General features: G+C 62.0%; 3 protein-coding genes across 7 annotated transcripts; all 3 read left to right on the plus strand.

Annotated features, from left to right (window-relative positions):
- Positions 1–6,305: 6,305 nt before the first annotated feature.
- On the plus strand, positions 6,306–16,859 carry FKBP1A (FKBP prolyl isomerase 1A). Of its 2 annotated transcripts, none has more exons than XM_064167509.1 (5): positions 6,306–6,416; positions 6,591–6,638; positions 13,144–13,256; positions 15,277–15,429; positions 16,682–16,859. In XM_064167509.1, exons 1-4 carry the CDS (start codon positions 6,380–6,382, stop codon positions 15,403–15,405), a joined length of 327 nt encoding a protein of 108 aa, XP_064023579.1. In that variant the 5' UTR covers positions 6,306–6,379; the 3' UTR covers positions 15,406–15,429; positions 16,682–16,859. The 2 variants fall into 2 exon arrangements, with proteins under 2 accessions (XP_064023579.1, XP_064023578.1); XM_064167508.1 differs by having other exon boundaries at positions 16,685–16,859.
- Positions 6,647–8,880, plus strand: LOC135188213 (uncharacterized). The gene is made up of 2 exons (XM_064167507.1): positions 6,647–7,470; positions 7,540–8,880. The coding sequence occupies exons 1-2, from the start codon at positions 7,292–7,294 to the stop codon at positions 8,351–8,353; spliced, it is 993 nt and encodes a 330-aa protein (XP_064023577.1). The 5' UTR covers positions 6,647–7,291; the 3' UTR covers positions 8,354–8,880.
- Positions 16,860–20,973: 4,114 nt separating the features above from the next.
- On the plus strand, positions 20,974–26,184 carry SDCBP2 (syndecan binding protein 2). 4 transcript variants are annotated; one of them, XM_064167806.1, is made up of 9 exons: positions 20,974–21,106; positions 21,632–21,705; positions 22,061–22,145; positions 23,061–23,158; positions 23,370–23,531; positions 24,668–24,843; positions 24,925–25,096; positions 25,211–25,302; positions 25,425–26,184. In XM_064167806.1, exons 2-9 carry the CDS (start codon positions 21,652–21,654, stop codon positions 25,477–25,479), a joined length of 894 nt encoding a protein of 297 aa, XP_064023876.1. In that variant the 5' UTR covers positions 20,974–21,106; positions 21,632–21,651; the 3' UTR covers positions 25,480–26,184. The 4 variants fall into 4 exon arrangements, with proteins under 4 accessions (XP_064023876.1, XP_064023874.1, XP_064023875.1 ...); XM_064167804.1 differs by lacking the exon at positions 20,974–21,106 and having other exon boundaries at positions 21,598–21,705; XM_064167805.1 differs by lacking the exon at positions 20,974–21,106 and having other exon boundaries at positions 21,598–21,705; positions 23,064–23,158.
- The last annotated feature ends 38 nt before the right edge of the window (positions 26,185–26,222 follow it).

Raw genomic sequence — 26,222 nt, forward strand, 5'->3', positions numbered from 1 at the left:
CCTCCCCATCCTCACTGTGGAGATGCTGAGCTGCACAGGCTAGCCATGAATGAACCCTGTCAGGGAGAAGAAAGTGGCCTGCAGAAGGCAAGAGGAACATCCCAGGCTGCTTCTGCTTCATCCTGCTCACACCCACGCCCAGGCTGCCCAGCTCCAGCAGCCCCAGGCTGTGGGGGTGTCTCCAGGAGGTTCTGACTCAAACTCAGGAACAGGCTGTGACAGCAGCTCCCTGCCTTCTGCTGCTGTTGTTGCTGCCTTCCGAGTGAAGCAGGCAGAGAGGTGCAGAGGTGTCCCACCTGCTGAGGGCACAGAGGGAACACAAAGCTGCCCCCAAACCCCTGCAGCCCAGAGAATTCACACAGCATCACAGCCACAGCATGGTGGGGTTGGGAGTGACCTCTGGAGATCATCCAGGCCAACCCCCCCAGTTCACCTAGAGCAGGCTGCAGAAGATGGTGTCCAGGCAGGAGACCACTGGAGAAGAGGAGGCTGAGGGAGACCTCATTGCTCTCCATAGCTCCTTGAGAGGAGGCTGGAGCCAGCTGGGGGTTGGGCTCTGCTCCCAAGGAACAAGCAGCAGGAGAAGAGGAAATGGCCTCGTGCTGCACCAGGGCAGGTTCAGGTTGGGCCTGGCCCAGGCATTGGTGGAGTCCCCATCCCTGGAGGCACACAGTGGTGCTGGTGGGCAACAGGTTGCCATGAGCCAGCAATGTGCCCTTGTGGCCAAGAAGGCCAAGAGCATCCTGGAGTGGATTAGGAGGGAGGTGGTGAGCTCAGAGAGATTCTTCTCCTCTACCTCTGCCTTGCTGAGGCTACATCTGGAATATTGTGTCCAGTTCTGGGCCCCTCAGCTCAAGAAGGACCTCAGGGAGCTGCTGGAAAGAGTCCAGCCCAGAGCCACAAAGCTGCTGAGGGCAGTGGAACACCTCCTGTGGGCACAGGCTGAGGGAGCTGGGAGCAGAGCAGCCTGAGGGCTGCCCTCACTGTGATAAAGGTATGCAGGGCAGTTGGGGAGGATGCAGTCAGGCTCTGCTCAGGGATGTCCAAAGCCAGCAGAAGGGGCACTGGGTGCCAGCTGGAGCAGAGGAGGTGCCAGGGGAACAGGAGGGAAAACTTTGTCCCTGTGAGGGTGCAGAGGCCTGGAGCAGGCTGCCCAAACAAGCTGTGGAGTCTCCTGCTCTGGAGACATCCAACCCCACCTGGATGTGTTCTGTGTGCCCTGTTCTGAGTGCCCCTGCTCTGGTAGGGGGTAGGGCTGGATGGTCTCCAGGACTCCCTTCCCACCCCCTACCACTCTGTGACTCTGCAGGGCTTGGCCATGCTGGTGTTTGGCAGGACTGAGGCAGGCAATGCCAGGGAGCAAGGGTCCCAGCTCACACAGAAGGGGGTGGCAGGGCTGTCACCTAAGCCTGTGGGAAGCATGCACAAAGTCCCCAGGGATGGGCTGGGAGAGGGAAATGCTTCTGAGCCGTTTGGAGGGGGAAATGGAGCAGGGACAGTGGAAGGCTTTGTGCTGAGCCTGCCCTGTGGCAGCCACGGGGGTAGAATTTCCCTGGAGAAGGCTGCAGTTGGTGCCAGCAGTGCTCCACAGCATGAGCACAAACAATGACACCTGGCAGCAGGCTGCTGGAAGCCAGCTCTGTCTGTCTGTCTGGGCTTTGTTAGCTGAGTCACTCCTGGGAATCCAGAAGCTTCTTAGAATCAGAGAATCGTTTGGGTTGGGAAAGGCCTCAGAGGTCTCCCAGTCCAATCACCAGGCCAGTCCCACCCTGGCCACTGAACCATGGCCCCAGGTGCCATGGCCACAGGGGTCTTGAACACCTCCAGGGCTGGGCACTCCACCACCTCCCTGGGCAGCCTGTGCCAGTGCCTGACCACTCTTGCAGGACAGAGATGCTTCCTAATCTCCAGCCTAAACCTCTCCTGGCACCACTTGAGGCCATTTCTTCTTGTCCCTTTGCTTATCCTTTGAGAGAAGAGCCCAACCTCCACCTGACTCCAGCCTCCTCTCAGAGAGCTACAGAGAGCAGTGAGGTCTCCTCTCAGCCTCCTCTTCTCCAGGCCTCCCTTAGCTGCTCCTCCCCAGCCCTATTCTCCAGACCCCCCCCCCCCCCTTCTCTGGACCTGCTCCAGCCCTCAATGCCCCCCAAAGCTGCCCCCAGGATTCAAGGTGCAGCCAGGGGCTCTGGTGCAGGAGCTCTCAGTGCCAGAGGCTGCGGGGCTGGGCCATGCTCTCTCCACTCAGGCTGCTCTAGGGGGCTGCTGAACGTCAACCAAACGCCTGGAAGAGCTGAGATTCTTCACGGGAGGAGTGGTTGGCCACTGGAATGGGCTGCCCAGGGAGGTGGAGGGGTCACTGTCCCTGGAGGTGTTCAAAGAAGGGCTGGATGTGGCACCTGGGGCCAGCGTGGGGTTGATCAGGAGGTGTTGGGCACTAGGTTGGAACTCGACGATCTCAGAAAGGTCTTTTCCAAGCTGGTTGATTCTGTGCTTCTGTGAGATGCTTTTTAACTCGCAGCCCCTTGCTGGATCTGCCACAGCAGCATCTCGTGAGGGCTGCTTGGCACCCCCACGTCTCTCCTGGCAACCAGTGAGGGGGCAGCAGGGGTAGGGGGTGGGGGAAGGAAGAGAGGCGAAAGCAGGCGTGCGGCGGCGGCTGCCAGCGCTGCGCAGCGCTCAGCCTCCAGCAGAGGCACAGGGAGGTTATTTTTAGGGCTCCAGCTGCATCTGACCGCTGCTTGACCTTGCAGCTCTCTCCAGTCTGCTGCACACTGGGCAGGATCCGAGCGAACAACAACAAAAAATGACCCTCCCTGCTTGTGTGCTGAGTTCATTCCATGCCTCTAAGTGCCACGGCTGCAACTCGGCAATGGACGCGGGGCAGGGGCGGGGGAGCTGCAGCAGGGCACCTGCAGGCTGCTGGCAGCAGCTCCCGCTCAGAACCATGCCTCGGACATACAAACAGCCTCCTTTTTAGCCTTGCTGGCTTGGTTGGTGGTGGTTTTATTTTGAGGAGGGAGGTTTTGTGGCCAAAAGAGCAAGAGAGGAAGTTCTGCCCCTTTACTGTGCTCTGGTGAGGTCTCACCTCGAACCCTGCGTCCAGTTGTGGTGTCCCCAGCAGCAGCAGAAGGACAAAGAGTTGGTGGAGTGAATCCAGAGGGGGCCACGAAGATGGTCCAAGGGCTGGAGCAGCTCTGCTGTGAGGCCAGGCTGAGGGAGCTGGGGGTGTGCAGCCTGCAGAGGAGAAGGCTGCAGGCAGACCTCAGAGCAGCCTGCCAGGACCTGCAGGGGCTACAAGCAGGCTGCAGAGGGACTGCTCCCAAAGGCCTGCAGGGACAGGACTTGCAGAATGAAATCCTGGAATGGTTTGGGTTGGAAGGGACCTCCAAAGGTTACCCAGTGTCACCCCCTGCACTCAGCAGGGACATCCTCCCCTACAGCAGCTTGCTCACAGCCTGCTCCAGCCTCACCTGTAACAGCTTCAGCCATGGGGCCTCAGCTCCCTCCCTGGGCAACCTGCTGCAGTGCTCCAGCAGCCTCCTGCTGCACAACTTCTTCCTCACCTCCAATCTCAAGCTGCTCTGCTCTCATTCCAAACCACTGCCCTCAGCCTGTCCCTGCAGCCCTTTGGGAGCAGTCCCTCTGCAGCCTGCTTGTAGCCCCTGCAGGTCCTGGCAGGCTGCTCTGAGGTCTGCCTGCAGCCTTCTCTCCTGCAGGCTGCACACCCCCAGCTCCCTCAGCCTGGCCTCACAGCAGAGCTGCTCCAACCCCTGAGCATCTTCATGCCCTTCTCCAGACCCTCTCCATCAGGTCCATGTCCTTCCTGTGCTGAGGGCTCCAGAGCTGCCCCCAGCCCTGCAGGTGAGGTCTCAGCAGAGCAGAGGAGCAGGATCCCCTCTCTCCAGCTCTGCCCACACTGCTTTGGATGCAGCCCAGGCTGCCCTTGGCCTCCTGGGCTGCCAGTGCCCATTGCTGCCTCCTGCCCAGCTTCTCAGCCACCAGCACCCCCAAGTCCTTCTCTGCAGGGCTGCTCTCAACCTCAGTACTGAAAAGCTGCAAGCAAGGAACAGAAGCAATTAAAGCTGGCTTCATGCCATTACCTCTTCTTTTAAGTCTCCTCCTCTCGTGTCCCATTTTGAGGCCCTTGCTGAGAGTTCTGCCTATTTAGTAGTCCCTGGGCTGTCCTTGGAACTCCTCTGTTCCCTCGTGGGCATTCAGATTCATCTCCTTGAAGTAAGGAAATGGGACACTTTGAGGCAAAAAAAACCCCTCTGCCTGCAGTGATTCTTCCCCTTTCTCTTTTTCAACCAAAAGCAGAGGAGAGTTGCTGCTGTCCCCAGAAGGGCATCCTCTGGAGTGTGGCATTGTTCAGACCTGAGCATCTTCTGCTGAACCTGCAGGACCTCTGCCAGCATCGAGGGGAGCAGCATCAAGGGGGATCCAGCAAACAGCACAGAAGCCCAGAGCAGTTTGGGTGGGAAAGGAACCTTACAAGGTCATTCTTGCAGTCCCCAGGGACATCCCCAACCAGAGCAGGCTGCTCACAGCCACAACCAAGCTGAGCTGCAGTGGTGCCAGGGCTGGGGCAGCTCCCACCTCTCTGGGCAGCCTGGGCTGGGGTCTCCCCAGCCTCAGGGGCAAACATTTCTCCCTTCTCTCCACTCTCAATCTTCCTGTTTGAGCTCAAACCATCTCCCCTTGGCCTGCCTCATCAGGCTCTGCTCAAGAGTCTGTCCCCAGCTTTCAAAGATCCCATTCTGTGCTTCGGTGCTCCACTACCTCCCTGGAGGTGTTCAGGACCAGCTTGGATAAGGCCTTGAGCAACCTGTTCCAGTGGGAAATGTCCCCAGAGGGAAGGCAGGGAGCACCAGGCCCTCCCTACACCCCCTGGCAGCCTCACCCCACACTGCTTGGCACCCTGCTAGCTGCAGGTCCAGAGGAGGGCATGAAGAGGCTGCAGAACCTCCCTGCGGGGACAGGTTGGGAGAGTTGGGACTGTGCAACCTGGAGAAGGCTCCAAAGAGACCTCAGAGCAGCTTTCCAGTGCCTGAAGTGGGCTCCAGGAGAGCTGGGGAGGGACAGTGGACAAGGGCTGAGAGTGGCAGGAGGAGAGAGGATGGCTTTGAGCTGGGAGAGGAGGAAGAAGTTCTTTGTAGTGAGGGTGGTGAGACCCTGGCACAGGTTGAGGGTGGTGAGACACTGGCACAGGTTGAGGGTGGTAAGACCCTGGCATAGGTTGCCCAGGGAGGTTGTGGAGCACAGAATCACCCAATGTGATCTTTGATCACATTGGGTGATTCTGTGCTCCACAACCTCCCTGGAGGTGATCAGGACCAGCTTGGATGAGCCTTGAGCAACCTGTTCCAGTGGGAAATGTCCCTGCCTATGGCACAGGGGGGCTGGAACCGGCTGAGCTTTGAGCTCCCTTCCAACCTAAACCCATTCTGTCATTCTCTGCCCCCAGAGCTGCATTTCACCATCCCAGGGAGCAGAAGAGCTTTGCAGTGAGGGTGAGGAGACACTGGCACAGGTTGGGGGTGGTGAGACCCTGGCACAGGTTGAGGGTGGTGAGACCCTGGCACAGGTTGGGGGTGGTGAGACACTGGCACAGGGTGGGGGTGGTGAGACACTGGCACAGGTTGGGGGTGGTGAGACCCTGGCACAGGTTTCCCAGGGTGGTTGTGGGGCACAGAATCACCCAATGTGATCAAAGATCACATTGGGTGATTCTGTGCCCCACAACCTCCCTGGAGGTGTTCAAAGACCAGGTTGGATGAATCCTGAAGCACCCTGGGCTGGTAGGAGATGTCCCTGCTTGGATCTAGATGATCTTGGAAGATCTCTGTGCCCAGCAGCAGAGCTATGCCCATGCCCAGCAGCCCTCCCCAGCGTGGGCAGCCTGGCAGGCAGCTCAGCTGAAGAGCAGGAGGCTCCCAAGGCTCTCCCTGCTGTGCTGGTTGGGAGCTGAAGCAGATGCCCCTGGAGGGGTCCCTACCCACCTGCTGCACGCCTCTGAACGGGGGAAAACGGCTCGGGGCCTGAGCGGGGCCTGGGCGGCTCCCGGCGGCGGCTCCCCGGCGGCGGCTCCCTCGTTGCCCTGGCAACGGCGCGCAGCCAAGATGGCGCCGGGGCGGGCGGGCAGGGCCCGGGGCGGGCGGCCGGGGCGGGGGAGCTAAGATGGCGGCCGGGGCGGGGCCGGGGCGGGGCCGCTCTAGGCGGGCGGCGGGCGGGCTCTATGGCGGCCGGGGCCGGGGCGGGGCCGCTCTAGGCGGGCGGCGGGCGGGCTCTATGGCGGCCGAGGCTGCGCACACGTGGCCCCTCCCTCCCTCGGGCTGCGGCCGCTGCGGGTGCGCCAACGGCACCGGGCACCGGCACCGGCATGGGCGTGCATGTGGAGACCATCGCCCCCGGCGACGGTGAGATGCGGGCATGGCGTTCTTCCCCCCCCCACTCCCCCACCCTTTGTTCCCCCAATCCCAGAGGGACTGGCCCCGCTGCGGGGCTCGATTCCGAGTGCTGGTCCCGGTTCCGGTCCCGGTGCCGGTTCCATTCCCGGTCCCGGTGGGCTGACGGTGCGTGTCTCCCCGCAGGGCGGACGTTCCCCAAGCGCGGCCAGACCTGCGTGGTTCACTACACGGGTGAGTGCCGCCCGCCGCGGGGCCTGCAGGGCGGGGCTGCCCCGCCGACACCGGGGGAGGGTCGCTTCGGCCCGGTCCGGCCACCGGGGAACGCCATGTGGGGATCGGGGCTTGCTCCCTCGCCCGGGCTTAGCCCCATGCGGCAGCCTCCGAGGTCCCCGGCTCCGGCAGGGGTGAGCCGCGGCGCTCCCCGGGGGGAACCGGAGGGGTCCGGCCCGCCCCGGAGGGGCTCTACCGGGAAGAGGTGGGTCTGGGCCCCCCGCACGGGGCCGGGAGGCGCCTCTCCGTCCGTTGGCAGGGTTCTCGTCTCTCGCTGCCCCGTCTGTCTTGGGGCGCCTTTGCTGCCCTCTGTTTAGGCTGCACGGGGCAGGGGCCCGGGCGGTGCTCGGGGGCACCCCCGGCAGGACCCCCCCAGCCAGCACCCAGAGGGTCGCCGGAGGGTCCCAGCGCAGCAGAGGCCTGTGGAGAGGCCACGCCGAGAGCCCTCCGTGCCGGGGAGCCCTGTGGGACCCCCACATCTCTCCAGCCAGCTCCCCTCGAAGCTTTGCGGTCTCCCTTCCAGGGCTGCAGCCCCCTCCCTGCTGCCCCAGCCTCTTGCCCCCGGGGGGAGGCCACCCGCGGTGCCCAGCCCTGCATCCACTGCCCACCCTGGGATGCTCTTAGGGCTGGGCAGTGAAGGGGCACCCCCGGGGTGGGCAGCAGCACAGGGCGTGCAGTTTGGGAGTCTCAGGGAGGAGGAGCTGCCCCGGCAGCCGGGGAGGGCGGCAGGCTGCACGGTGCCCTCCAGCAGCCTTCTGCAGGCTGCGGGTGGGGGGCAGGAGCCCGCCTCGAGGTCCCCCCAGATTGCTTGGAACAAGCCTCGAGATCCATCCCCCCCAGATTGCTTGGAACAAGCCTCGAGATCCCCCCCAGATTGCTTGGAACCCACCTCGAGGCCCCCCAAAACTGCTCGGGAGCGACCTCGAGATGCCCCCAGCTGCTCGGAGGTGAGCTCGGGGAGCTGCCCCCCCCCCTCGGGCTCCCCTCTGAAGGGCTCTGCCTCACCGAGTTGGCCTTTTGTGCGCGGGGGGGGCACCGGCTCGACCCCCTCGCGGCTGTTCTTTGCCCCTCGCCGACTCCCGGTGCCACCGCAGCTCTTCCCCTCCACCCCCGCCCCGTGGCGGGGACCTGAGGGTGCCCCTCTCTGCCAAGCGGGTCCCGGGCAGCCCTGGGCGGGCATCCAACCCATCTGCTTCTCCTCCATCCCCCCCCCCCCCCGCTCCCCATTCGCTTCCCGTTCCCCCCTCAGGAAGCAGCTCGGGCTCCCGGTTTCCTCCGCCGGTGGAAGAACAAAGAGAGGCTGGCAGGCAGTCAAGTGGCTCCCGGTGGGCCAGCCCTGCCGCCCGCCAGCGCTTCCCTCCCCTGCTGCTGCTGCTGCTGCTGCTGCTGGAGCTCCAGCCCCCACCCTGGCAAAGCTGCTGGGGGGGTCAGCATCTCCCCAGCCTGCTGCCTCGCTCGGGAGGGAGCCTCCCGGCAGCAGGGACCTGCTGTGTGGGGGAGATGTTCTCCAATTTCCTTTTATCTTTTTTGAAGGGGTTATTATTGTCTCCTTTTGGCCTTTATTTACCCCCCCCCCCCCCCACACACACACAGTTCCCTCTGCCCCCTCCCTTCCCTGCCTCAGCAGGCAGCAGAAATCAAACCCCTCCAGGTCCTGGTGCTGCTTTGGTGGCTGAACGCTGCCTGCAGCCGACCCTGCAAGAGGCCCAAGCAGGGCTTGGCTCTCGGGGAGCTCTGCAAACCTTTGGCTGCTCCCCCCCAGCTCCGTTGTGGCGCATCAGGGGCAGTGCCATGCTCCAGGGCATGGCTCCATCCCTCGTCTGCCCTTTGAGCTGATGCAGAAGCATCCCCGGGGCGAGTCTGTGCCCAGCCAGCTCTGCCTCTGCTGGGTCAGGGATGTGCAGGGATTGGGTTTGAATAATGCTGTGGAAGAAAGAGCAGAGACCCACGGAGGGGGCCTGACCCCCACCAAGAGCAGCCAGGGGTTGAGGGATGGACAGACAGACAGCCCCAGGGGGCTGGGGAAGGAGGTGGAGGGTGGAGCAGCCTCTCCTCTGGGCCACCTGCTTGGGAGATGCTGGCTGCTCACGCTGGCCTTGGGGAGAGCTGGGGAACTGGACCCTTCCCACTCCTCCTGCTCCCGGGAGGAGCTGGTCCCTTTTCCCTGGAGGAATTGGACCCTTTCCTCTCTCTGGTCCCAGGTGGAATTTGACCCTTTCCTCTCTCTGCTCCCGGGAGGAGCTGGTCCCTTTCCTCTCTCTGCTCCCGGGAGGATCTGGTCCCTTTCCTCTCTCTGCTCCCGGGAGGATCTGGTCCCTTTCCTCTCTCTGGTCCCGGGAGGATCTGGTCCCTTTCCTCTCTCTGGTCCCGGGAGGATCTGGTCCCTTTCCTCTCTCTGCTCCCGGGAGGATCTGGTCCCTTTCCTCTCTCTGCTCCCGGGAGCATTTGACCCTTTCCTCTCTGCACATCCTTTGCTTCTGTGCTCCACAGCCTCCCTGGGCAACCTGTGCCAGGGAAGGGATTGAGTCTGCTGTGGTTTGGCCACACACAGCTTGTTACACCTCTGGAGGAGGAGGAGGGTTGTGGGCAGGGGCTGGCAGCCTGGGAGGGACACCAGAGAGAATTCCTTGTCCAGGAGGACAGAGGAGTGTGTCCTCCTCCAGCACCCATGTGCCATGCACAGCCTCAGCTGCCAGCTCTGCCCCAGGGCAGGGTCAGGTTGGCCATGAAGAGCAATTTCTCCTCTTTGAGAGCTGTCAAGGCCTGGCTCAGGCTGCCCAGGGCAGTGCCCATCCCTGGAGGGGGTTTCAAAGCCACGCTGAGGGCCATGGCTTGGTAGTGCCCTGGCAGTGTTGGGGTGAAGGTTGACCTCCATGATCTTGGAGGTGTCCTCCTGCCCAGCCCCTGCTGTGGTTGTCTCCCTGCAGGCAGCAGAGCAGCTGCTGTGGTGCTGCTCCTCTCCCTGCCGTGTTGAGCTGCAGCCACAGCCGTGCAGGAGCAAAGCCTCTGCCAGGTGTTTCCTACCAAGGCCAGCAGTTGGTGGGTGCTGGGAGCTCAGCACCTTCTCCTGAAGCTGTGCTGGAGGTCTCCTCCCCTGCCAGGTCACAGCAGTCCCACCTCTAGCTGTGGGGTCGAAAGCTTCTGGTGGCTGCTGGTGCAGGATTTGACTTCAGCTGGGCAGAGGGCTTGGAGCAGGCTGAGTGTCCCAGGACTTCTGGGGAGGGTTTTCCATCCTCCCTCTCCATCTGGCTGGAGCAGAGCTGCCTGCTCCACTGCTTTGGCTTCAGCCCTGTGCCTGTCTCTGAAAAAGCAGCTCCATGCAGGAGCCCCTGGGCAGAAACCATGCCAAGGATTGGCACTCCAGGCCAGGAGGAGCACAGATGGGGCTCTGCCCAGGCTAGAGGGGACACAGATGGGGTCTGCACCTTCCTCAGCAAACCCCCAGACCTGCAGGTTTACCCCCAGGGGCTGCCTCTGCCTGCTCCAGCTCCCAGCTCTGCTCTGCCTCTGCCTGCCCAGGGGGGCCCGGAGCCAAGCCTGAGCTGCTGCTGCCTGCCAAGTGTGGCAGAGACCTGGCAGGGCTGGAGCTGCCTTCCCGAGCCCCCCATTCTGTCCTGTCGCCTCTGCAGCCCTGGACTTTGTGCTTTGCCTCGCTGTGGTCCCCTGCATCCCTCCCCACAGCCCAGCTGAGATCTCCTCGGGGGTGGGAGGGTTGTCAGATCCTTCCTGGTGGGAGCTGGGGCAGGTGGATCTCCCTCACCCTTCCTCCAGGGGCTCTGCCCTCCTAAGAGGGCTGGAGCCCTGCCAGGAACGAGCTGGGAGGTGCCAGGGGCTGGCTGCTGCTCCTGAGACTCTGGTAGAGCAACTGCTCTTTGCCAGAGGATGCTTTGCCTCTCTGATGGCTGGGAGATGTGGTTATCTCCGTGCCGGGGGTGGCAGGGCTGAGGAAATGGTTGCTCGTACTTGTCAGGGGCTGGAGATATCTCCTGGGACCCTCCTGGGCAGAGGAAGTGCCTGAGATGAGGCTGTTATCTCCAAAAGCATCGGAGCCTCTTTGTTTTCCAGGCTGAGAGGACACAGCAGGGGCCAAACCTCTCCTGTGTGTGACCTTCATCCCCCTGGGCCAGCCTGAGCCCATCGATCCCCTCGCAGCCAGCTCAGCTCATCAATCGCTGCCTCCTGTGGGCTCCAGGGAAAAGAAACCACTTCCCACAGGCTGGATTCAGCCAAGGGCACTCCTGGCATCGTCCTCCTGTGCTCCAGCACCCTGCTGGTGGTCCCTGGGTGGGGGTCCCAGGCATTATTTCCCTTCTGTGGCTGCTTCAGATGGGTGGCAGGCAGGAGCTGGGCTCCTCTGTGCTTTCCCAGCTCCTCCTGGTGCCCGGGCTGAGCTCAGAGAAGGTCAGCTCAGGCTATAGAGCTGACTGGCACTGCTCATGCCAACCAGTATAACCAACCCTGCTGCCAGCATCCCTACCCCCTCCCCCCCCCACTGGCTAGGAGGAAGCTGGGAGGACAGGAGCCAGGGAGGTGGTGCCAGACAGGTTGAGCAGCCAAAGGTTTCTCCTAGGAGAAGGAAACAATCCAGACACCTCCAGATTGACTATTCCAAAGGCCAGGGCTGTGACCTGAGCCTGGAAAAAGGGAGCTGCTGGCTCCCCCTCTTATCTTATAGGGATGTTGGATGTGCTGAGCTGGAGCTGCCTTATAGGAGCAGCAACTCTGCCGTACAGCAGCTCCAGCTCCAGGATTCCCCAAGAAGGGCAAGCAGGGAGCAAGGGAGGGGAGGAAATTCCTCCTTTGCTCCTCTTGGGGAGTTATATTTAGCCCTGGGGATATCAGCACCGGGAGTGGTGCTGCTTGGAGGGGAAGGAGGATTGCCCTGGGCTTGGGTGCAGTGTTTGGTTCTCGTTCTTCCTCTTCCCGGTGGCTTTGCTGGGCACGGAAGGGATTTGGCATGGAATGTGGCAGCCAAAGGTGAGGAATGGGAAGCCCTTGGCAGTATGGAAAAGGCAAGAGGGAAGCTGTGAGGGGGCTGAGGGAGGATCTGAGGAGCAAAGGCTGAGAGCCTGCAGAAGAGCAGCCCCAGAGGGGAGCTGAGCAATGCTCAGCAAGAGCTGAAGGAGCTGTGAGGGGCAAGAGGCTGGGGCCAGGCTCTTGTCAGTGGTGCCCAGGGACAGGCCAAGGGGCAGTGGGCACAAACTGGGAGCCAGGAGGTTCCCTGAAGAGAAACTTGTTTGGTGTGAGGGTGCAGAGCCCTGGAGCAGGCTGCCCAGAGAGGCTGTGGAGTCTCCTTGTGTGCAGAGCTTCCAAGCCCTGCTGGGCAGTGTGCTGCTGGGCAGTGTGCTGGGGGTGCCCTGCTGGAGCAGGGGGGGTTGCCTTGGCTGATCTCCAGAGGTCCCTTCCAACCCTTCCATGATGGATTCTGTTTGCTGCTGGGATGGGAAAGTGCTCAGCCTGCTCCTGCTGCCTGCAGAGGTGCTGTGAGGGGGGAAATATTCTCTCACTGCCTCCATCTTCTGCCCTGCTCTGCTGTCCTCGGTGCCAGCCCAGAGAAACACTTCTGCCTGCTGGCTGAAGCTGAAGGCTGAAGCACCCAGGTGCAGAAACAATCCTGCCCTGCCCCAGGGCTGCCTCTCACAGGCTGGATGATGCCCTGGGGAGCTGGTGTGGGGTTTTCCCTCCCAGGGCCACCCCACACAGGTGTGTCCCCGGAGGGCAGGAGGCTGAGCTGGGCAGCATCTTTGACTCAGGGCCGTGTGAGCTGTCCTGGGGTGACTGGCAGTGCTCAGGCTGCCAGGTCACAGGCATGCAGGCTCTGTCCCTGTGTCACCATCGGCTCACCCTGTGCTCAGGTGGCCAAGAAGGTCACCAGCATCCTGGCTTGGATCAGCAGTGGTGTGGGCAGCAGGAGCAGGGCAGGGATTGTGCCCCTGTACTGGGCACTGGTGAGGCCACAGCTCCAATCCTGGGGTCAGTTTTGTGCCACTCACTCCAAGAAGGACATCGAGGGGCTAGAGAGGGTCCAGAGAAGGGCAGCAAAGCTGGGGAAGGTTCTGGAGAGCAGGGCTGGGGAGGAGCAGCTGAGGGAGCTGGGGGTGTGCAGCCTGCAGCAGAGGAGGCTGAGGGAGACCTTTGGCTCTCTGCAACCCCCCGAGAGGAGGCTGGAGCCAGGGGGGGTTGGGCTCTGCTCCCAGGGGCCAAGAGGAAACATCCTCGAGGTGCCCCAGGGGAGGTTCAGGTTGGCTATTAGAAGAAGCTCCTTCCCTGAGAGGGCTCTGAAGGCCTGGCCCAGGCTGCCCAGGGCAGTGTTGGAGCCTCCATCCCTGGTGGTGATTCCAGAGGGTCAGGATGAGGAGCTCGGAGCCGCAGCCTGGGAGCTGTGCCCAGGGAGCTGCTGAGGTTATGCCTGGTGATGCCAGGGGGGCCTCAGGGCAGCCCAGGCAGTGCCTGCCTCTCTCCACAGGGATGCTGGAGGATGGGAAGAAGTTTGACTCCTCCCGGGACAGGAACAAACCCTTCAAGTTCGTGATGGGCAAGCAGGAGGTGATCCGCGGCTGGGAGGAAGGAGTCGCCCAGGTGCTTGCTCCTCCTCCCCTCCTCCTCCTCCTCCTCGGCAGGGCTGTGTGCCCAGGGAGCTGCAGCGTGGGCACAAATCCCTCTCTGCAGCTCCCTTCTCTGTTGGATTCTTCATCTTTTCTTCTTTCTTCTACGCCTTGTGGTTTCCTCCTCCCTCCCAACCCCATCTCTTCCTCCTCCTCCTCCTCTTCTTCGACGCTGGCAGCTGTGGGTGGGAATTATCACCCTCCTGCAGTGCCACCTGCCAGATGGCAGCAAGGGAGCAAGGCTCCAGCAACACCTACAGCACATTGGTGACTCAGTGGCTGTGACATTTCTGCACTGAGTCAGCTCCCAACCAGCACAGCAGGGAGAGCCTTGGGAGCCTCCTGCTCTTCAGCTGAGCTGCCTGCCAGGCTGCCCACGCTGGGGAGGGCTGCTGGGCATGGGCATAGCTCTGCTGCTGGGCACAGAGATCTTCCAGGATCATCTAGATCCAAGCAGGGACATCTCCTACCAGCCCAGGGTGCTTCAGGATTCATCCAACCTGGTCTTGGAACACCTCCAGGGAGGTTGTGGAGCACAGAATCACCCAATGTGATCTTTGATCTTTGATCACATTGGGTGATTCTGTGCTCCACAACCTCCCTGGGCAACCTGTGCCAGTGTCTCACCACCCTCAACCTGTGCCAGTGTCTCACCACCCTCAACCTGTGCCAGTGTCTCCTCACCCTCACTGCAAAGATCTTGCTCCCTGCTTCATTTGGAGCTCACATCCTGACAGCTGCTTGCATCTGTGGAGTCCTGGAATGATTTTAAGAGGATGGTTCAGTCAGGACTCACATCAGAGCCCTGCTCAAGCCCTGCTCAGGCTCTGAACCATTTTTTCCAGGTTCACAGGCATGCAGCAGGTTGGAAGGGACCCTTCAAGGGGCATCTGCTGGAGGAGGCTGCTCAGGGTCACAGCAAAGCTGCTGGTGAATGATCCCAAGGCTGAGACCTCAGTCACATCCCAGGGCAACCCTCAGCGTGCAGAGCTTCCTTGCTGCTGTCCAACCTAAACCTCCCCTGCTCCACTTTCAATCCGTTGCCCTCCCTCCTAGCCCCTCCCCAGCCTTGCTGCAGGTCCCCTTGGGATGGTGAAACGCAGCTCTGGGGGCAGAGAATGACAGAATGGGTTTAGGTTGGAAGGGAGCTCAAAGCTCAGCCAGTTCCAACCTCCCTGTGCCATAGGCAGGGACATTTCCCACTGGAACAGGTTGCTCAAGGCTCATCCAAGCTGGTCCTGAACACCTCCAGGGAGGTTGTGGAGCACAGGATCACATTGGGTGATTCTGTGCTCCACAACCTCCCTGGGCAACCTATGCCAGGGTCTCACCACCCTCAACCTGTGCCAGTGTCTCACCACCCTCACTACAAAGAACTTCTTCCTCCTCTCCCAGCTCAAAGCCATCCTCTCTCCTCCTGCCACTCTCAGCCCTTGTCCACTGTCCCTCCCCAGCTCTCCTGGAGCCCACTTCAGGCACTGGAAAGCTGCTCTGAGGTCTCTTTGGAGCCTTCTCCAGGTTGCACAGTCCCAACTCTCCCAACCTGTCCCTGCAGGGAGGTTCTGCAGCCTCTTCATGCCCTCCTCTGGACCTGCAGCTAGCAGGGTGCCAGGCAGTGTGGGGTGAGGCTGCCAGGGGGTGTAGGGAGGGCCTGGTGCTCCCTGCCTTGCCTCTGGGGACAGGACAATGATTTCTCTCTCTGCTACCTCAAGCTCTGCTCCTTCCCCAGCACTGGCACATGGATCCTGGTGGCTGTAGGGCACGGCCTGGCATTCCCTGCCTTGTTTTACGTGAGGGCATCTCAAACCCTGCTCCTTTTCCAGCCCTTGCTGCCTCCTTTTCCCTTCTGATGTCCTTCCCATTTCTCCTCTGTCCTGCTGAGTGTATCCAGCCTGGGTCTTTCCTCTTACCCAGTGCAGGGGGCGGCAGTGGGGGCAGGTCTGTGCCCCTTGTGCCCATCTGCTGACATCCCTGTGCCTCTTTCCCTGCCCCAGATGAGCGTTGGCCAGCGGGCAAAGATGACCATCTCCCCAGACTATGCCTATGGCTCTACTGGGCACCCAGGGATCATCCCCCCTAATGCCACTCTGATCTTCGATGTGGAGCTCATGAAACTGGAGTGAGCCACCCCAGCACCATGCCCTCGGGTAAGCAGGGGCACCAGGGGGGCCTCAAGGGTGGGGTGGGCAGGGGGAGGTGGAGGGTAGTGGCAGAAGGGAGATGTGAGGAGGAGGGAGCAGGATGGGGCTGTGCCCAGGGCTTGGTAGATGCCATGGTGTGGGCAGGATGGGACTGCCCTGGAGCCTGTGGATCCCATGGTGTGGGCAGGGTGATGCTGTGCCCTGGGCTTGGTAGGTGCCATGGTGTGGGCAGGACAAGGCTGTGCCCTGTGCCCCCCATGGTGTGAGCTGTGCTCCCTCTCTCAAGCAGAGCTCACTCCTGCCTGGCAGGGGAGCAGTGTGGGCAGGATTCCTGCTCCTCAGGTTTAGAATTGTGAGGGCTGGCCAGGGCTGGGGACAGGCTCTGCTCCCTTGTGGTGGTTTGGGTGCTCAGACTCGCACATCACTGCTCCCTGGCACAGGCCAAGCAGCACTGGATGGAAGCTGCAGCACAGGAGGTTCCAGCTCAACACGAGGGGGAACTTCTTGCCTGCAGGGGTCCCAGAGCCCTGGCACAGGCTGCCCAGAGAGGCTGTGGAGCCTGGAGACTGTCTGGATGTGTTCCTGTGTGCCCTGGGATAGATGGGATTGTCCTGCTCTGGCAGGGGGCTTGGGCTGGACGCTCTGGGCCCCCCAGTTTAGGAGGGACATTGAGATGCTTGAGCGTGTCCAGAGAAGGGTGATGAGGCTGGGGAGAGGCCTTGAGCACAGCCCTACGAGGAGAGGCTGAGGGAGCTGGGATTGGTTAGCCTGGAGAAGAGGAGGCTCAGGGGAGACCTCATTGCTGTCTGCAACTACCTGAGGGGAGGTTGTGGCCAGGGGGAGGTTGCTCTCTCAGGTGGTCAGCACCAGAACTAGAGGACACAGCCTCAGGCTGTGCCAGGGGAGATTTAGGCTGGAGGTGAGGAGAAAGTTCTTCCCTGAGAGAGTCATTGGACACTGGAATGGGCTGCCCGGGGAGGTGGTGGAGTCGCCGTCCCTGGAGCTGTTCAAGGCAGGACTGGACGTGGCACTTGGTGCCATGGTCTGGCCTTGAGCTCTGTGCTAAAGGGTTGGACTTGATGATCTGTGAGGTCTCTTCCAGCCCTGATGATACTGTGACACTGTGACACTGTGATCTCCTCGGGTCCCTTCTGCCCCCTGCCATCCTGCTCCCTCCTCCACCAGGCTCCTCGGGGCAGGCAGTGTGTGGGCATCAGGCTGGCAGCTCTGTGACCCCTGCCTCTTGCTCCTCTCCCAGCAGGTTTGGCACACGGAGGGACCCAGACTGTCAGCTTCCCAGAAGAGTGCGACCTGACTCTGCCTACCACACCTCATCGTCTCACCTCCGCCTCTGGTCACTAAGCTTTGCCTCTGACCCCCCCCTCCCTGCCTGCTGGTTTTGAGTCCTTTTTAAACTACAGAGCTGGAAACCTCAACTCTTTATTTTATTCTTTCCTTTCCTTTGTGGATTGGGTTTTTTTTTGGGGGGGGGGGTGGGGAAGTGGCTTCAGATTCTTGTTTCTGGCCTTCGTTTCTCTTCCAGGTGTTAAGATTTTCAACTTGGGTAGCACAGAGCTGGGGCTGAACCTTTTCAGAGAGGAAAAAAAATCCTTTGGACAAAGAGAAGGGGAGGAAAAAAAAATCTCTTCAGTTACTCCCTTTTTGGGTCTCTCTTTTTTGCCTTTTTGACTTTCTTTGTTGCTGTTGTGTTGTTGGTTTGGTTTTTTTTCCTTTCCTTGGAACAACAAAACCAAATCAAAGCCAGAAGACAATTTGGGAGTTAACTCTTTAGGGCTTTTTTTGTTTGGGTGTTTTTCAAACCAGGTTAATTGTTGCTGCTGCTGCTGCTGCTGCTGCTGCAAAAGCCATAGCAGAGTGAGGGCTGAGTGGATGCAGAGAGCAAGGCAAAAAGGAAGGAGTTAGGATCCTTGTAGGTGCCCTGCTTGGGCAGTGAGGGAGCACTGAGTCCTTTCCTGCCTTCCCAGGGAGGTGTTTGGTTTGCTTCCAGGAGGTTTGGGTTTGTGTTGGGGAGAGGCTTCTCTGTCCCCCCACTCTCCCCCCCTTGCTTGACTCTGCCTTTTCTCCCCCTCCCTCCCTACACCACCTCCCAGCCCTGCTTTGGGATTTAGGGAGCTGAGTTTCCAGCAGAGCTCCACCAAATCCAGCAGCAGAGGGAAGGTGCTGAGGGAGGGTGGGGGGAAGGAGAGGGGGAGGTGGAGGGGTTGGGCTGGGGAGGGAGGGACAGAGGGGATGGGGTGGGGCAGGGAGGGGTCAGCTCCAACCAAACCACCCCCAGCCCTGGAAAGGAAGCATCAGCACCCCCCCAGCTGTCCCCTCCCCAGCCTGAGCACAGCCTGACCCTTCTCTGCTCACACCTGATGCTGGTCATCGCTGCTTGGCTGGTCTCATAGGATGCATAAGCTGCCCCCCGTGCCCTGCTGCCACCCTCCCTGCCACCCTCCCTCTGCCCTGCCTACTGCTTGGTAGGAGAAACGGCTGCCACCCTGCCCTGCCCCCTCCTCCTGCAGAGAGGGCTGAGTTTGGTTATCAATAAACTGCTTTGTGCTGCCTTTTCTCAACCTGTGTCACCAGCTTTGTGCCCTCGCCTCTGCCAGCGGCACTGCAGGAGCTGTGCCAGGCTCACGGGGTGCTGCGGGTGCTGTGCCAGGCTCACAGGGTGCTGTGCCGGGCATACAGGGTGCTGTGGGTGCTGTGCCGGGCACACAGGGTGCTGTGGGTGCTGTGCCATGCTCACAGGGTGCTGTGCCAGGCTCACAGGGTGCTGTGCCGGGCATACAGGGTGCTGTGGGTGCTGTGCCATGCTCACAGGGTGCTGTGCCATGCCTACAAGGTGCTGTCCTGAGTGTACAGGATGCTGTGCCAGGCACATGAGGTGCTGTGCTGGGCATACAGGGTGTTGTGGGTGCTGTGCCATGCTCACAGAGTGCTGTGCTGGGCATACAGGGTGCTGTGGGTGCTGTGCCATGCTCATGACATGCTGGGAAGCTTTAGCAGGCTCACAGGGTGTTGTGGGTGCTGTGCCAGCCTCACAGGGTGCTGTGGATGCCATGCCAGGGTGCTGGGTTCACAGGATGTTGTAGGTGCTCTGCTGGGAAGTAGTTTGGGTTTGCCAAGGTGCTGTGGATGCCATGCCAAGCTCACAAGCTGCTGTGCCAATCTCTTTGGAGACTGGATGTTGCCACATGTGCCATGGCACATCCAGCAGCTGGCATTTGCAGGCCAGCTCAGACCTACAAAGCTCCCCAGGGTTATTTGGTGCCTTTCTGGGCCGTGCCCATGATGCCAGGGCACTGAGGTTCCTTCAGCTCCCACACACACCTCTGCTCTGTGCTGCTGCAGCTCCAACGCTCACCAGCTCCTGGTGTGGGCACTGCTTGGGCACTGCTGTGTGCCAGCCTCTGGCCCCTCCTCAAAGGGCCTTTGGTCTGTTTGCCAGCATGGAGCAGGCAGCAAGTGCCAGTGCCATGGAGGCTCTGCTGGGGGCAGTCTGTTGGCTGGCAAAGCTGCTGGAGGGCACAGGGCACAGAAGTAGCTCTGCAGCCTTGGGCTGTGCTGGGTAAAGGGGTCAGGGCTGCCCTGTGCTGACATTGGCACTGCCCCGTGGTGGCACCACCCCTTGTTGTGCCCCCTCCAGGAGGAAATTGAAGGTGACTTTGGGTTCCTCTTCCTGCAAAAGCAGCTTCTGGCATTAATTATTAACCAGTGCCAGGCAGTGCCAGGGCCTCTGCCTGGAGAGAAGCCAAGGCTGCCAGGAGCTCAGTGCCCTCAGGGCCAGCACTCTGCCCTCAGCACCCACAGGGGCAGGATGGGTTCTGGGTGCTTCAGGCTGTGGGATGGTGAGGATGAGGGTGGTGGAGCAGGCAGAGAAGCCCAGGAGCCATCCTGCCAGGCTGCTGTGGCACAGCTCCCTGCTCCTGCCTGTGCTCAGGCTCCACCAGCCCAGGCTGGCACCACAGCTAAAAATAACACCACCAAATAAGCCACTTCCTGCTGGCCTGGCATAGAGGGAGCTGGGCAGTGCCCTGCTGCTGCTCTGTGCTGGGGCTGGCCCTTGGCCAGCAAGTCCTGGACTGATGCCACCAGCTCTAGGCCTAGCTGGGTGCCCTGCTGCCTGGTTCTTGGGGGGCACAGTGGCATCTCCAGTGCTGGCAGCAGGATGTGGTAGGTGAGTTCTGGAAGGCTGGATCCCAGGGTGCCATGTTTGGTGCCCTGCAGCATAGGAGTGACACAGGGTGCCAGGCTCGGTGCCCCACAGCAGAGATGTCACAAGGTGCCCTGGTTGGTACCCCACAACAGAGGGATGTCACAAAGTGCCAGGGTGCCCTGGTTGGTGCCCCACAGCAGAGGGATGTCACAAGGTGCCAGGGTGCCCTGGCTGGTATCCTGCAGCAGAAGAGTGGCACAGGCTCTCAGGGTGATGTGGCCATGTGCCATGGCAGTAGGATGCCCACGGCCACCCCATGCCCTGATTCAGCCAAGCTCCAAGCTCAGCTTTTCCACCCACGGGGCTGTGACACCTGGCTCCTGCCCCGGGGCCACAGGTGACAGCTGCCAGGGCGTGTGGGACACCATGTCCCAGTCAGGAGGCAGTGAGGTGTTAGCAGGAGCCACCCACCCACGCGGGGCTGCTCACAGTGGGGCACCCAGTTTGGCATCCCCCAGCAGCACCCTTGGGCCCCAGGCTGGGCCACCAAGCTGTGGTGGGGCCAAACCATGTCCTGGTGCCAGCAGGAGTGGTGAGGACGTGGGATGAGGAAGCACCATGGTGCCCAGCTGGGGGGCTCAGTCCCATGCCTGCTCCCCCAGGGTGCCAGATCTACAGACTCCAGACCCTGGCCCCAGCCCTGGCCCATTCCAACCCTTGTCCCTGGCCCCATTCCTGTACTGTCCCTATCTCTATCCCATTCCAGTCCTTCTCCCTGTCCCTATCCCCATCCCTGTCCCATTCCAAATCTTGTCCTTGTCCACATCCCTGTCCTATTCCAATCTTTGCTCCTATTCCCATCTCTGTACTGTCCCCATCCCTGTCCCGTTCCAATCCTTGGCTCTGTCCCCATCCCTGGTACCATCTCTGTCCCATTCCAATCCTTGTCCCCGTTCACATCCCAGTCTCCATCCCTGTATCATCTATCCCATTCCAATTCTTATCCCTGTTCCCATCCCTGTCCCATTCCAATCATTGTCCCTGTTCCCATCCCTGTCCCTATCCCTGTCCCATTCCAATCCTTGTCCTTGTTCCTGTCCTGTTCCAACCCTTGTCCCTGTTTCCATCCCTTGTCCCTGTTTCCATCCCTGTCCCATCCCTTTTCCCATTCCAGCCCCTGTCCCTGTCCCCATCCCTGTCCCATCCCCATCCTTGTTCCTGTCCTGTTCCAACCCTTGTCCCTGTTTCCGTCCCTGTCTCCATCTCTGTACCATCCCTGTCCCATTCCAGCCCCTGTCCCTGTCCCCATCCTGTCCCATCCCAATCCTTGTTCCTGTCCCCATCCCTTCCCTGCCGGAGTCCTGTGTCCTGCGCTTCCTCTTCCTCTTCCTCACCTGTGCCCTACCTGGCAGGGCTGTGCATCAGCTGAGGCTGCCTGGCCCCTCCCTGGGCTGGGCACAGCTACAAAAGCCGGCGCCAGGGCAAAGGGTGGCACAAGGAGCCAGGAGCTGGTGGCAGGTGAGTGCAGGGCTGCTGGGGCTGGGATCTGGGAGTCTTTGGGATGCTGCTGGGGCTGGGATCTGGGAGTCTTCGGGATGCTGCTGGGCTGTGGGACCCTGCCCTGTTCCCACGGGACTCAGAGCTGGCTCCGGATGTGTCCCCTGAGCTGTGGATGTGTCGCGGAGCAGGGCTGGGTGGCACAGCCTTGCTGCGGGCACAGCGGGAGGGGCACGCAGGGGCGGAGGGGACTGATGTGGCACACGGGGGACTGTGAGGAGCAGTTGGAAGATCTGCTCCCAAGGGACCTCCGGCTCCTCCGGGCGATGCTGGAATGGCCACGCTGGGCGGGTGGACAGGGGCAGTGCGACTCACCACCAGCCAAGGGATGCCCGGGATGCCCGTGTGCCAGCTGCCAGGTGTGATGGCCCTGGTGACATGTCCTTGAGTCATGCTGGGTGGCAGAGCCAAGCACGAGATCTGGGAGGCATCACCGGGGAGAGCCACCCTGCCCCCGCGCCACCCTGCCCATGCCCCTGTCCCCAGGCACAGCCCCGGCAGCAGCGATGGCAACCCTCTACCCTTCCCTGGAGGACATGAAGGGGCACCAGATCCTGCAGGTCAGTGGCGGCATCCCCGCGGCGGGACCCGGCGGGGCTGAGCGGGACCCGGGATGGGGCTGAGCGGGACCCGGAGTAGAGACGACCGAGACCCGGGGTGGGGGTGAGCGGGACCCGGGGTGGGGGTGAGCGGGACCCGGAGTAGAGACGACCGAGACCCGGGGTGGGGGTGAGCGGGACCCGGGGTGGGGGTGAGCGGGACCCGGAGTAGAGACGACCGAGACCCGGGATGGGGCTGAGCGGGACCCGGAGTAGAGACGACCGAGACCCGGGGTGGGGGTGAGCGGGACCCGGTGGGTCCCCGAGGGCTGGGGATTGAGGGGCACAGTCCTGAGCAAACCTCATCTCTTGGCAGGCTCAGGCAGCAGCTGGGGTGAGGACCCCCCCCACCACTGTGGTCACCGAGAAGCCAAAGCTCCCCTCTGGCACCAGCAGCACAGGTTGGCATCGGGGCGGGGAGGGGGCGGGGAGGGGGTGTCGAAGGCAGAGGCAGTGATGGGAGCTTGGCTGAGACCTCCACAGCCCGGTCCGGGTGGGAAGGACCTTTCAGGCTCATCCAGTCCAAGCCCTGCAGTCCCCAGGGACAGCTGCAACCAGAGCCACAACCAAGCTGAGCTGCAGTGGTGCCAGGGCTGAGGCAGCTCCCACCTCTCTGGGCAGCCTGTGCCAGGCTCTGCCCACCCTCAGTGCCAAACCTTTCTGCCTTCTCTCCACTCTGAGCCTCCCTCTTTGATTTCAAACCATCCCCTCCTTGTCCTGTCCCAACGGGCCCTGCTCAAAGTCTGTCCCCAGCTTTCTGCCTTTGAGCACTGCAAGGCCACCAGGAGGTCACAGTACCGCAGCCTGCTTTGGCTTGGAAGAGACCTTTCAGGTCGTGGAGCCCAAGCCTGAGCCCAGCTCTGCCCCAGGGCACTGCCAAACCATGCCCCTTGGCACCACAGCTCCATGGCTATGAAACCCTTCCAGGCATGGGCACTGCACCACTGCCCTGGCAGCCTGGGCCAGGCCTGGACAACCCTCAAGGGGCAGAAATTGTTCCTCATGCCCAACCTGAACCTGCCCTGGTGCCACTTGAGGCCATCTCCTCTTGCCCTGTTGCTTGTCCCCTGGCAGCAGAGCCCAACCCCCAGCTGGCTCCAGCCTCCTCTCGGGGAGCTGCAGAGCCCCAGGAGGTCTCTCTCAGCCTCCTCTTCTGCAGGCTGCCCTCAGCTGCTGGGTGCTGGGCAGGGGATGGCACCTGGGGGCTTCTCTCCACTGAACCCATGGTCCCGGGGGGGGCTGCAGGGTGTGAGTGGGGAGCAGTGGTCGGGTGTTGGGGACCCCTCGAGCTGAAGCCAGCCTCGATGTGTCCCCAGCAGCGCCTGTGCTGTACCCCAACCTGGCCGAGCTGGAGAGCTACATGGGGCTGGCTCTGTCCAGTGAGGAGATCCAGAAGAACCTGGAGGACACCTTGGTAGGTGGCAGGGCTGGTGGCTGCCCCCTCCCTGTGCCAGGACCCCCCCCACCAATGCCACACCAATGGAGCCAAGCTGGTGGGGGAGGGTCCCCTCTGGGGCCTCATCCTGCCTGGCAAAAGCATCCAGCGTGCCCTTGAGGGCTGATGTGTGCCAGGCTCTGTGCCCCCTCCCCCCACCCATCCTTGCTGACCTTTGCTTGCGTCGCAGGCGCTGAGCCCTGCTGGGCACCCCCCAGGGCAGGTGGTTGCCCCCCTGAGCGGGCACAACGCAGGGCTGCGGCGGGCAGAGATCAAAGCAGGGGTGAGGGAGGTTCACCTCTGCAAGGACGAGCGGGGCAAGACTGGGCTGCAGCTCAAGAACGTTGACCAGGTGAGGGCTGGGCTGGCACAGCCTGGCATGGCATGGCTGGGCGTGGCATGGCACAGTGTGGGTGGGTTTGGGGTGCCATAGCTTGGCACAGCATAGTGAGGTGCAGCATGGTGTGGCACAGTGTGGCATGGTGCACCATGGCACAGCGTGGTACAAAACACTGTGGTGCACTGTGGAGTGGCACAGTGAGGGGTTGGCAGGGTGTGGCATGACATGACATGGCACAGCGTGGCATGGGACAGCATGGCAGGGGGACGCATGGCACTGTTGCATGGCATGGTGCAGCGTGGCAGGGCATGGTGTGACACAGTACAGTGTGCCACCCCACAGCGTGACATGGCACAAGACAGTGTGGTGCAGTGTGGCAAGGTATGGCACAGCACAGCCAACCCTGGCATGGCACAGCATGGCATTGCGTGGCATTGCATGGCACAAGGCTGACCAACCCAGTGCTGAGTGACACAGCAGGGCACAAGCCTGGCAATGCAGTGCAGAGTGACACAGCAGGGCACAGCAGGGCACAAGCCTGGCAATGCAGTGCAGAGAGACACAGCAGGGCACAAGCCTGGCGATGCAGTGCAGAGTGACACAGCAGGGCACAGCAGGGCACAAGCCTGGCAATGCAGTGCAGAGAGACACAGCAGGGCACAAGCCTGGCGATGCAGCGCAGAATGACACAGCAGGGCACAGCATGGCACAAGCCTGGCAGTCCAATGCAGAGTGACACAGCAGGGCACAAGCCTGGCGATGCAGTGCAGGGTGACACAGCAGGGCACAGCAGGGCACAAGCCTGGCAATGCAGTGCAGGGTGACACAGCAGGGCACAGCAGGGCACAAGCCTGGCGATGCAGCGCAGGGTGACACAGCAGGGCACAGCAGGGCACAAGCCTGGCAATGCAGCGCAGGGTGACACAGCAGGGCACAGCAGGGCACAAGCCTGGCGATGCAGCGCAGGGTGACACAGCAGGGCACAGCAGGGCACAAGCCTGGCAATGCAGCGCAGGGTGACACAGCAGGGCACAGCAGGGCACAAGCCTGGCAATGCAGCGCAGGGTGACATGGCACACGGGACGGCGCGGGTTGGCAGGGCGTGGCGTGGCACACGCTCCCGTGCCAACCCCGTGCCACGTCCCCAGGGCATCTTCGTGCAGCTGGTGAAGGCCAACTCGCCGGCGGCACTGGTGGGGCTGCGCTTCGGCGACCAGGTCCTGCAGATCGACGGCAGGAACTGCGCGGGCTGGAGCAGTGCCAAGGCGCAGCGGGCACTGAAGAAGGCATCCCCCGAGAAGATCGTGATGGTGGTGCGGGACCGGTGAGCGGGCGGGCGGGCACGGCCAGCTGGGAGGGGGCGCCGGGCGGGCGGTGCCAGCGCTGAGCCTGCTGTCCCCTGCAGGCCTTTCCAGCGCACTGTCACCCTGCACAAGGACAGCACCGGGCACCTTGGCATCGTGGTGAAGAAGGGCAAGATCGTGTCGCTGGCCAAGGACAGCTCCGCTGCCCGCAACGGGCTCCTCACGCACCACTACCTCTGCGAGGTCAACGGCCAGAACGTCATTGGCATGAAGGTAAGGGCTGGGCACCACCAGCGCATGAGGGTTGCCCAGAATCCAGCCAGGGGAGCTGTGAGGGTCTTGGGCACGGCCTGGCACCCCAGGGTACCCTCTCACTCTCTGCCATAGGATAAGCAGCTGACGGAGGTGCTGGCAGGAGCTGGCAGCGTGGTGACCCTCACCATCATCCCCACTGTCATCTACGAGCACATGGTCAAGCGGTGAGACCGGCGGGCACGGTGCCCACCCGCCCCCAACCAAGCCCCTGTGGGGACCCCCAGGTGGGACACCCCCTCCCCCCCACCTTGGGCTCCCCTCGCTGAACCCCCACCCTTGTGCCCAGGCTCTCTCCAGGGCTGATGAAGTCATCCATGGACCACTCCATCCCTGACCTCTGATGGGATCGCTGCCAGCCTGGGAGGGGGCAAACGTCAGCCTGGGCAGCCCCCAGAAGCTCGGAGGGGCTGCTGAAGGTCCTCCTGCAGCATCTCCAAAGGAACCTGGTTTGGCACAAACCTCTCGTGCCTACAGTGGCTGGTGGTGGCATGGGGGCACTGCCAGCTTGTGGTGTCCCCTTCCTGGCCCTCTCCGCCCTCTTATCAGCAGGGATGGCAGGATGGGTTGGGCTGGAAGGGACCTCAGAGCCCCTCCAGCTCCATTCCCCTGCCATGGCAGGGACACCTCCCAGCAGAGGTCTCATGGCCTGGGATGAGGATAGACCTTGGGCTCTTAGAGGCACAGGATGGGTTGGGTTGGAAGGGACCTTCAAAATCATCCAGTGCCAACCTCCTGCCAGGGGCAGGGACACCTCCCACCAGCCCAGGCTGCTCCAGGCTTCATCCCACCTGACCTTGAGCAGCTCCAGGGAGAGGGCATCCACAACCTCCCTGGGCAACCTGTGCCAGTGTCTCCCCACCCTCACTGCCAAGCATTTCATCCTCATCTCCAGCCTCCACCTGCCCTCCTCAAGCTCCACTCTCACCCACCACAGACTGGGTTGGGTTGGAAGAGACCTTAAAGCCCACCTAGCTCCAACCCCCCCTGCCATGGGCAGGGACACCTCCTAGACAACAAATCCTGATAGCCTTGGGCTGGGGTGGGGGTGGGTGTTCAGGCCTCTGCCCCTCCCTGTGCCACCCCT

The sequence above is a fragment of the Pogoniulus pusillus genome, chromosome 29 (genome assembly GCF_015220805.1).
Source record: "Pogoniulus pusillus isolate bPogPus1 chromosome 29, bPogPus1.pri, whole genome shotgun sequence".
Lineage (NCBI taxonomy): Eukaryota > Metazoa > Chordata > Aves > Piciformes > Lybiidae > Pogoniulus > Pogoniulus pusillus.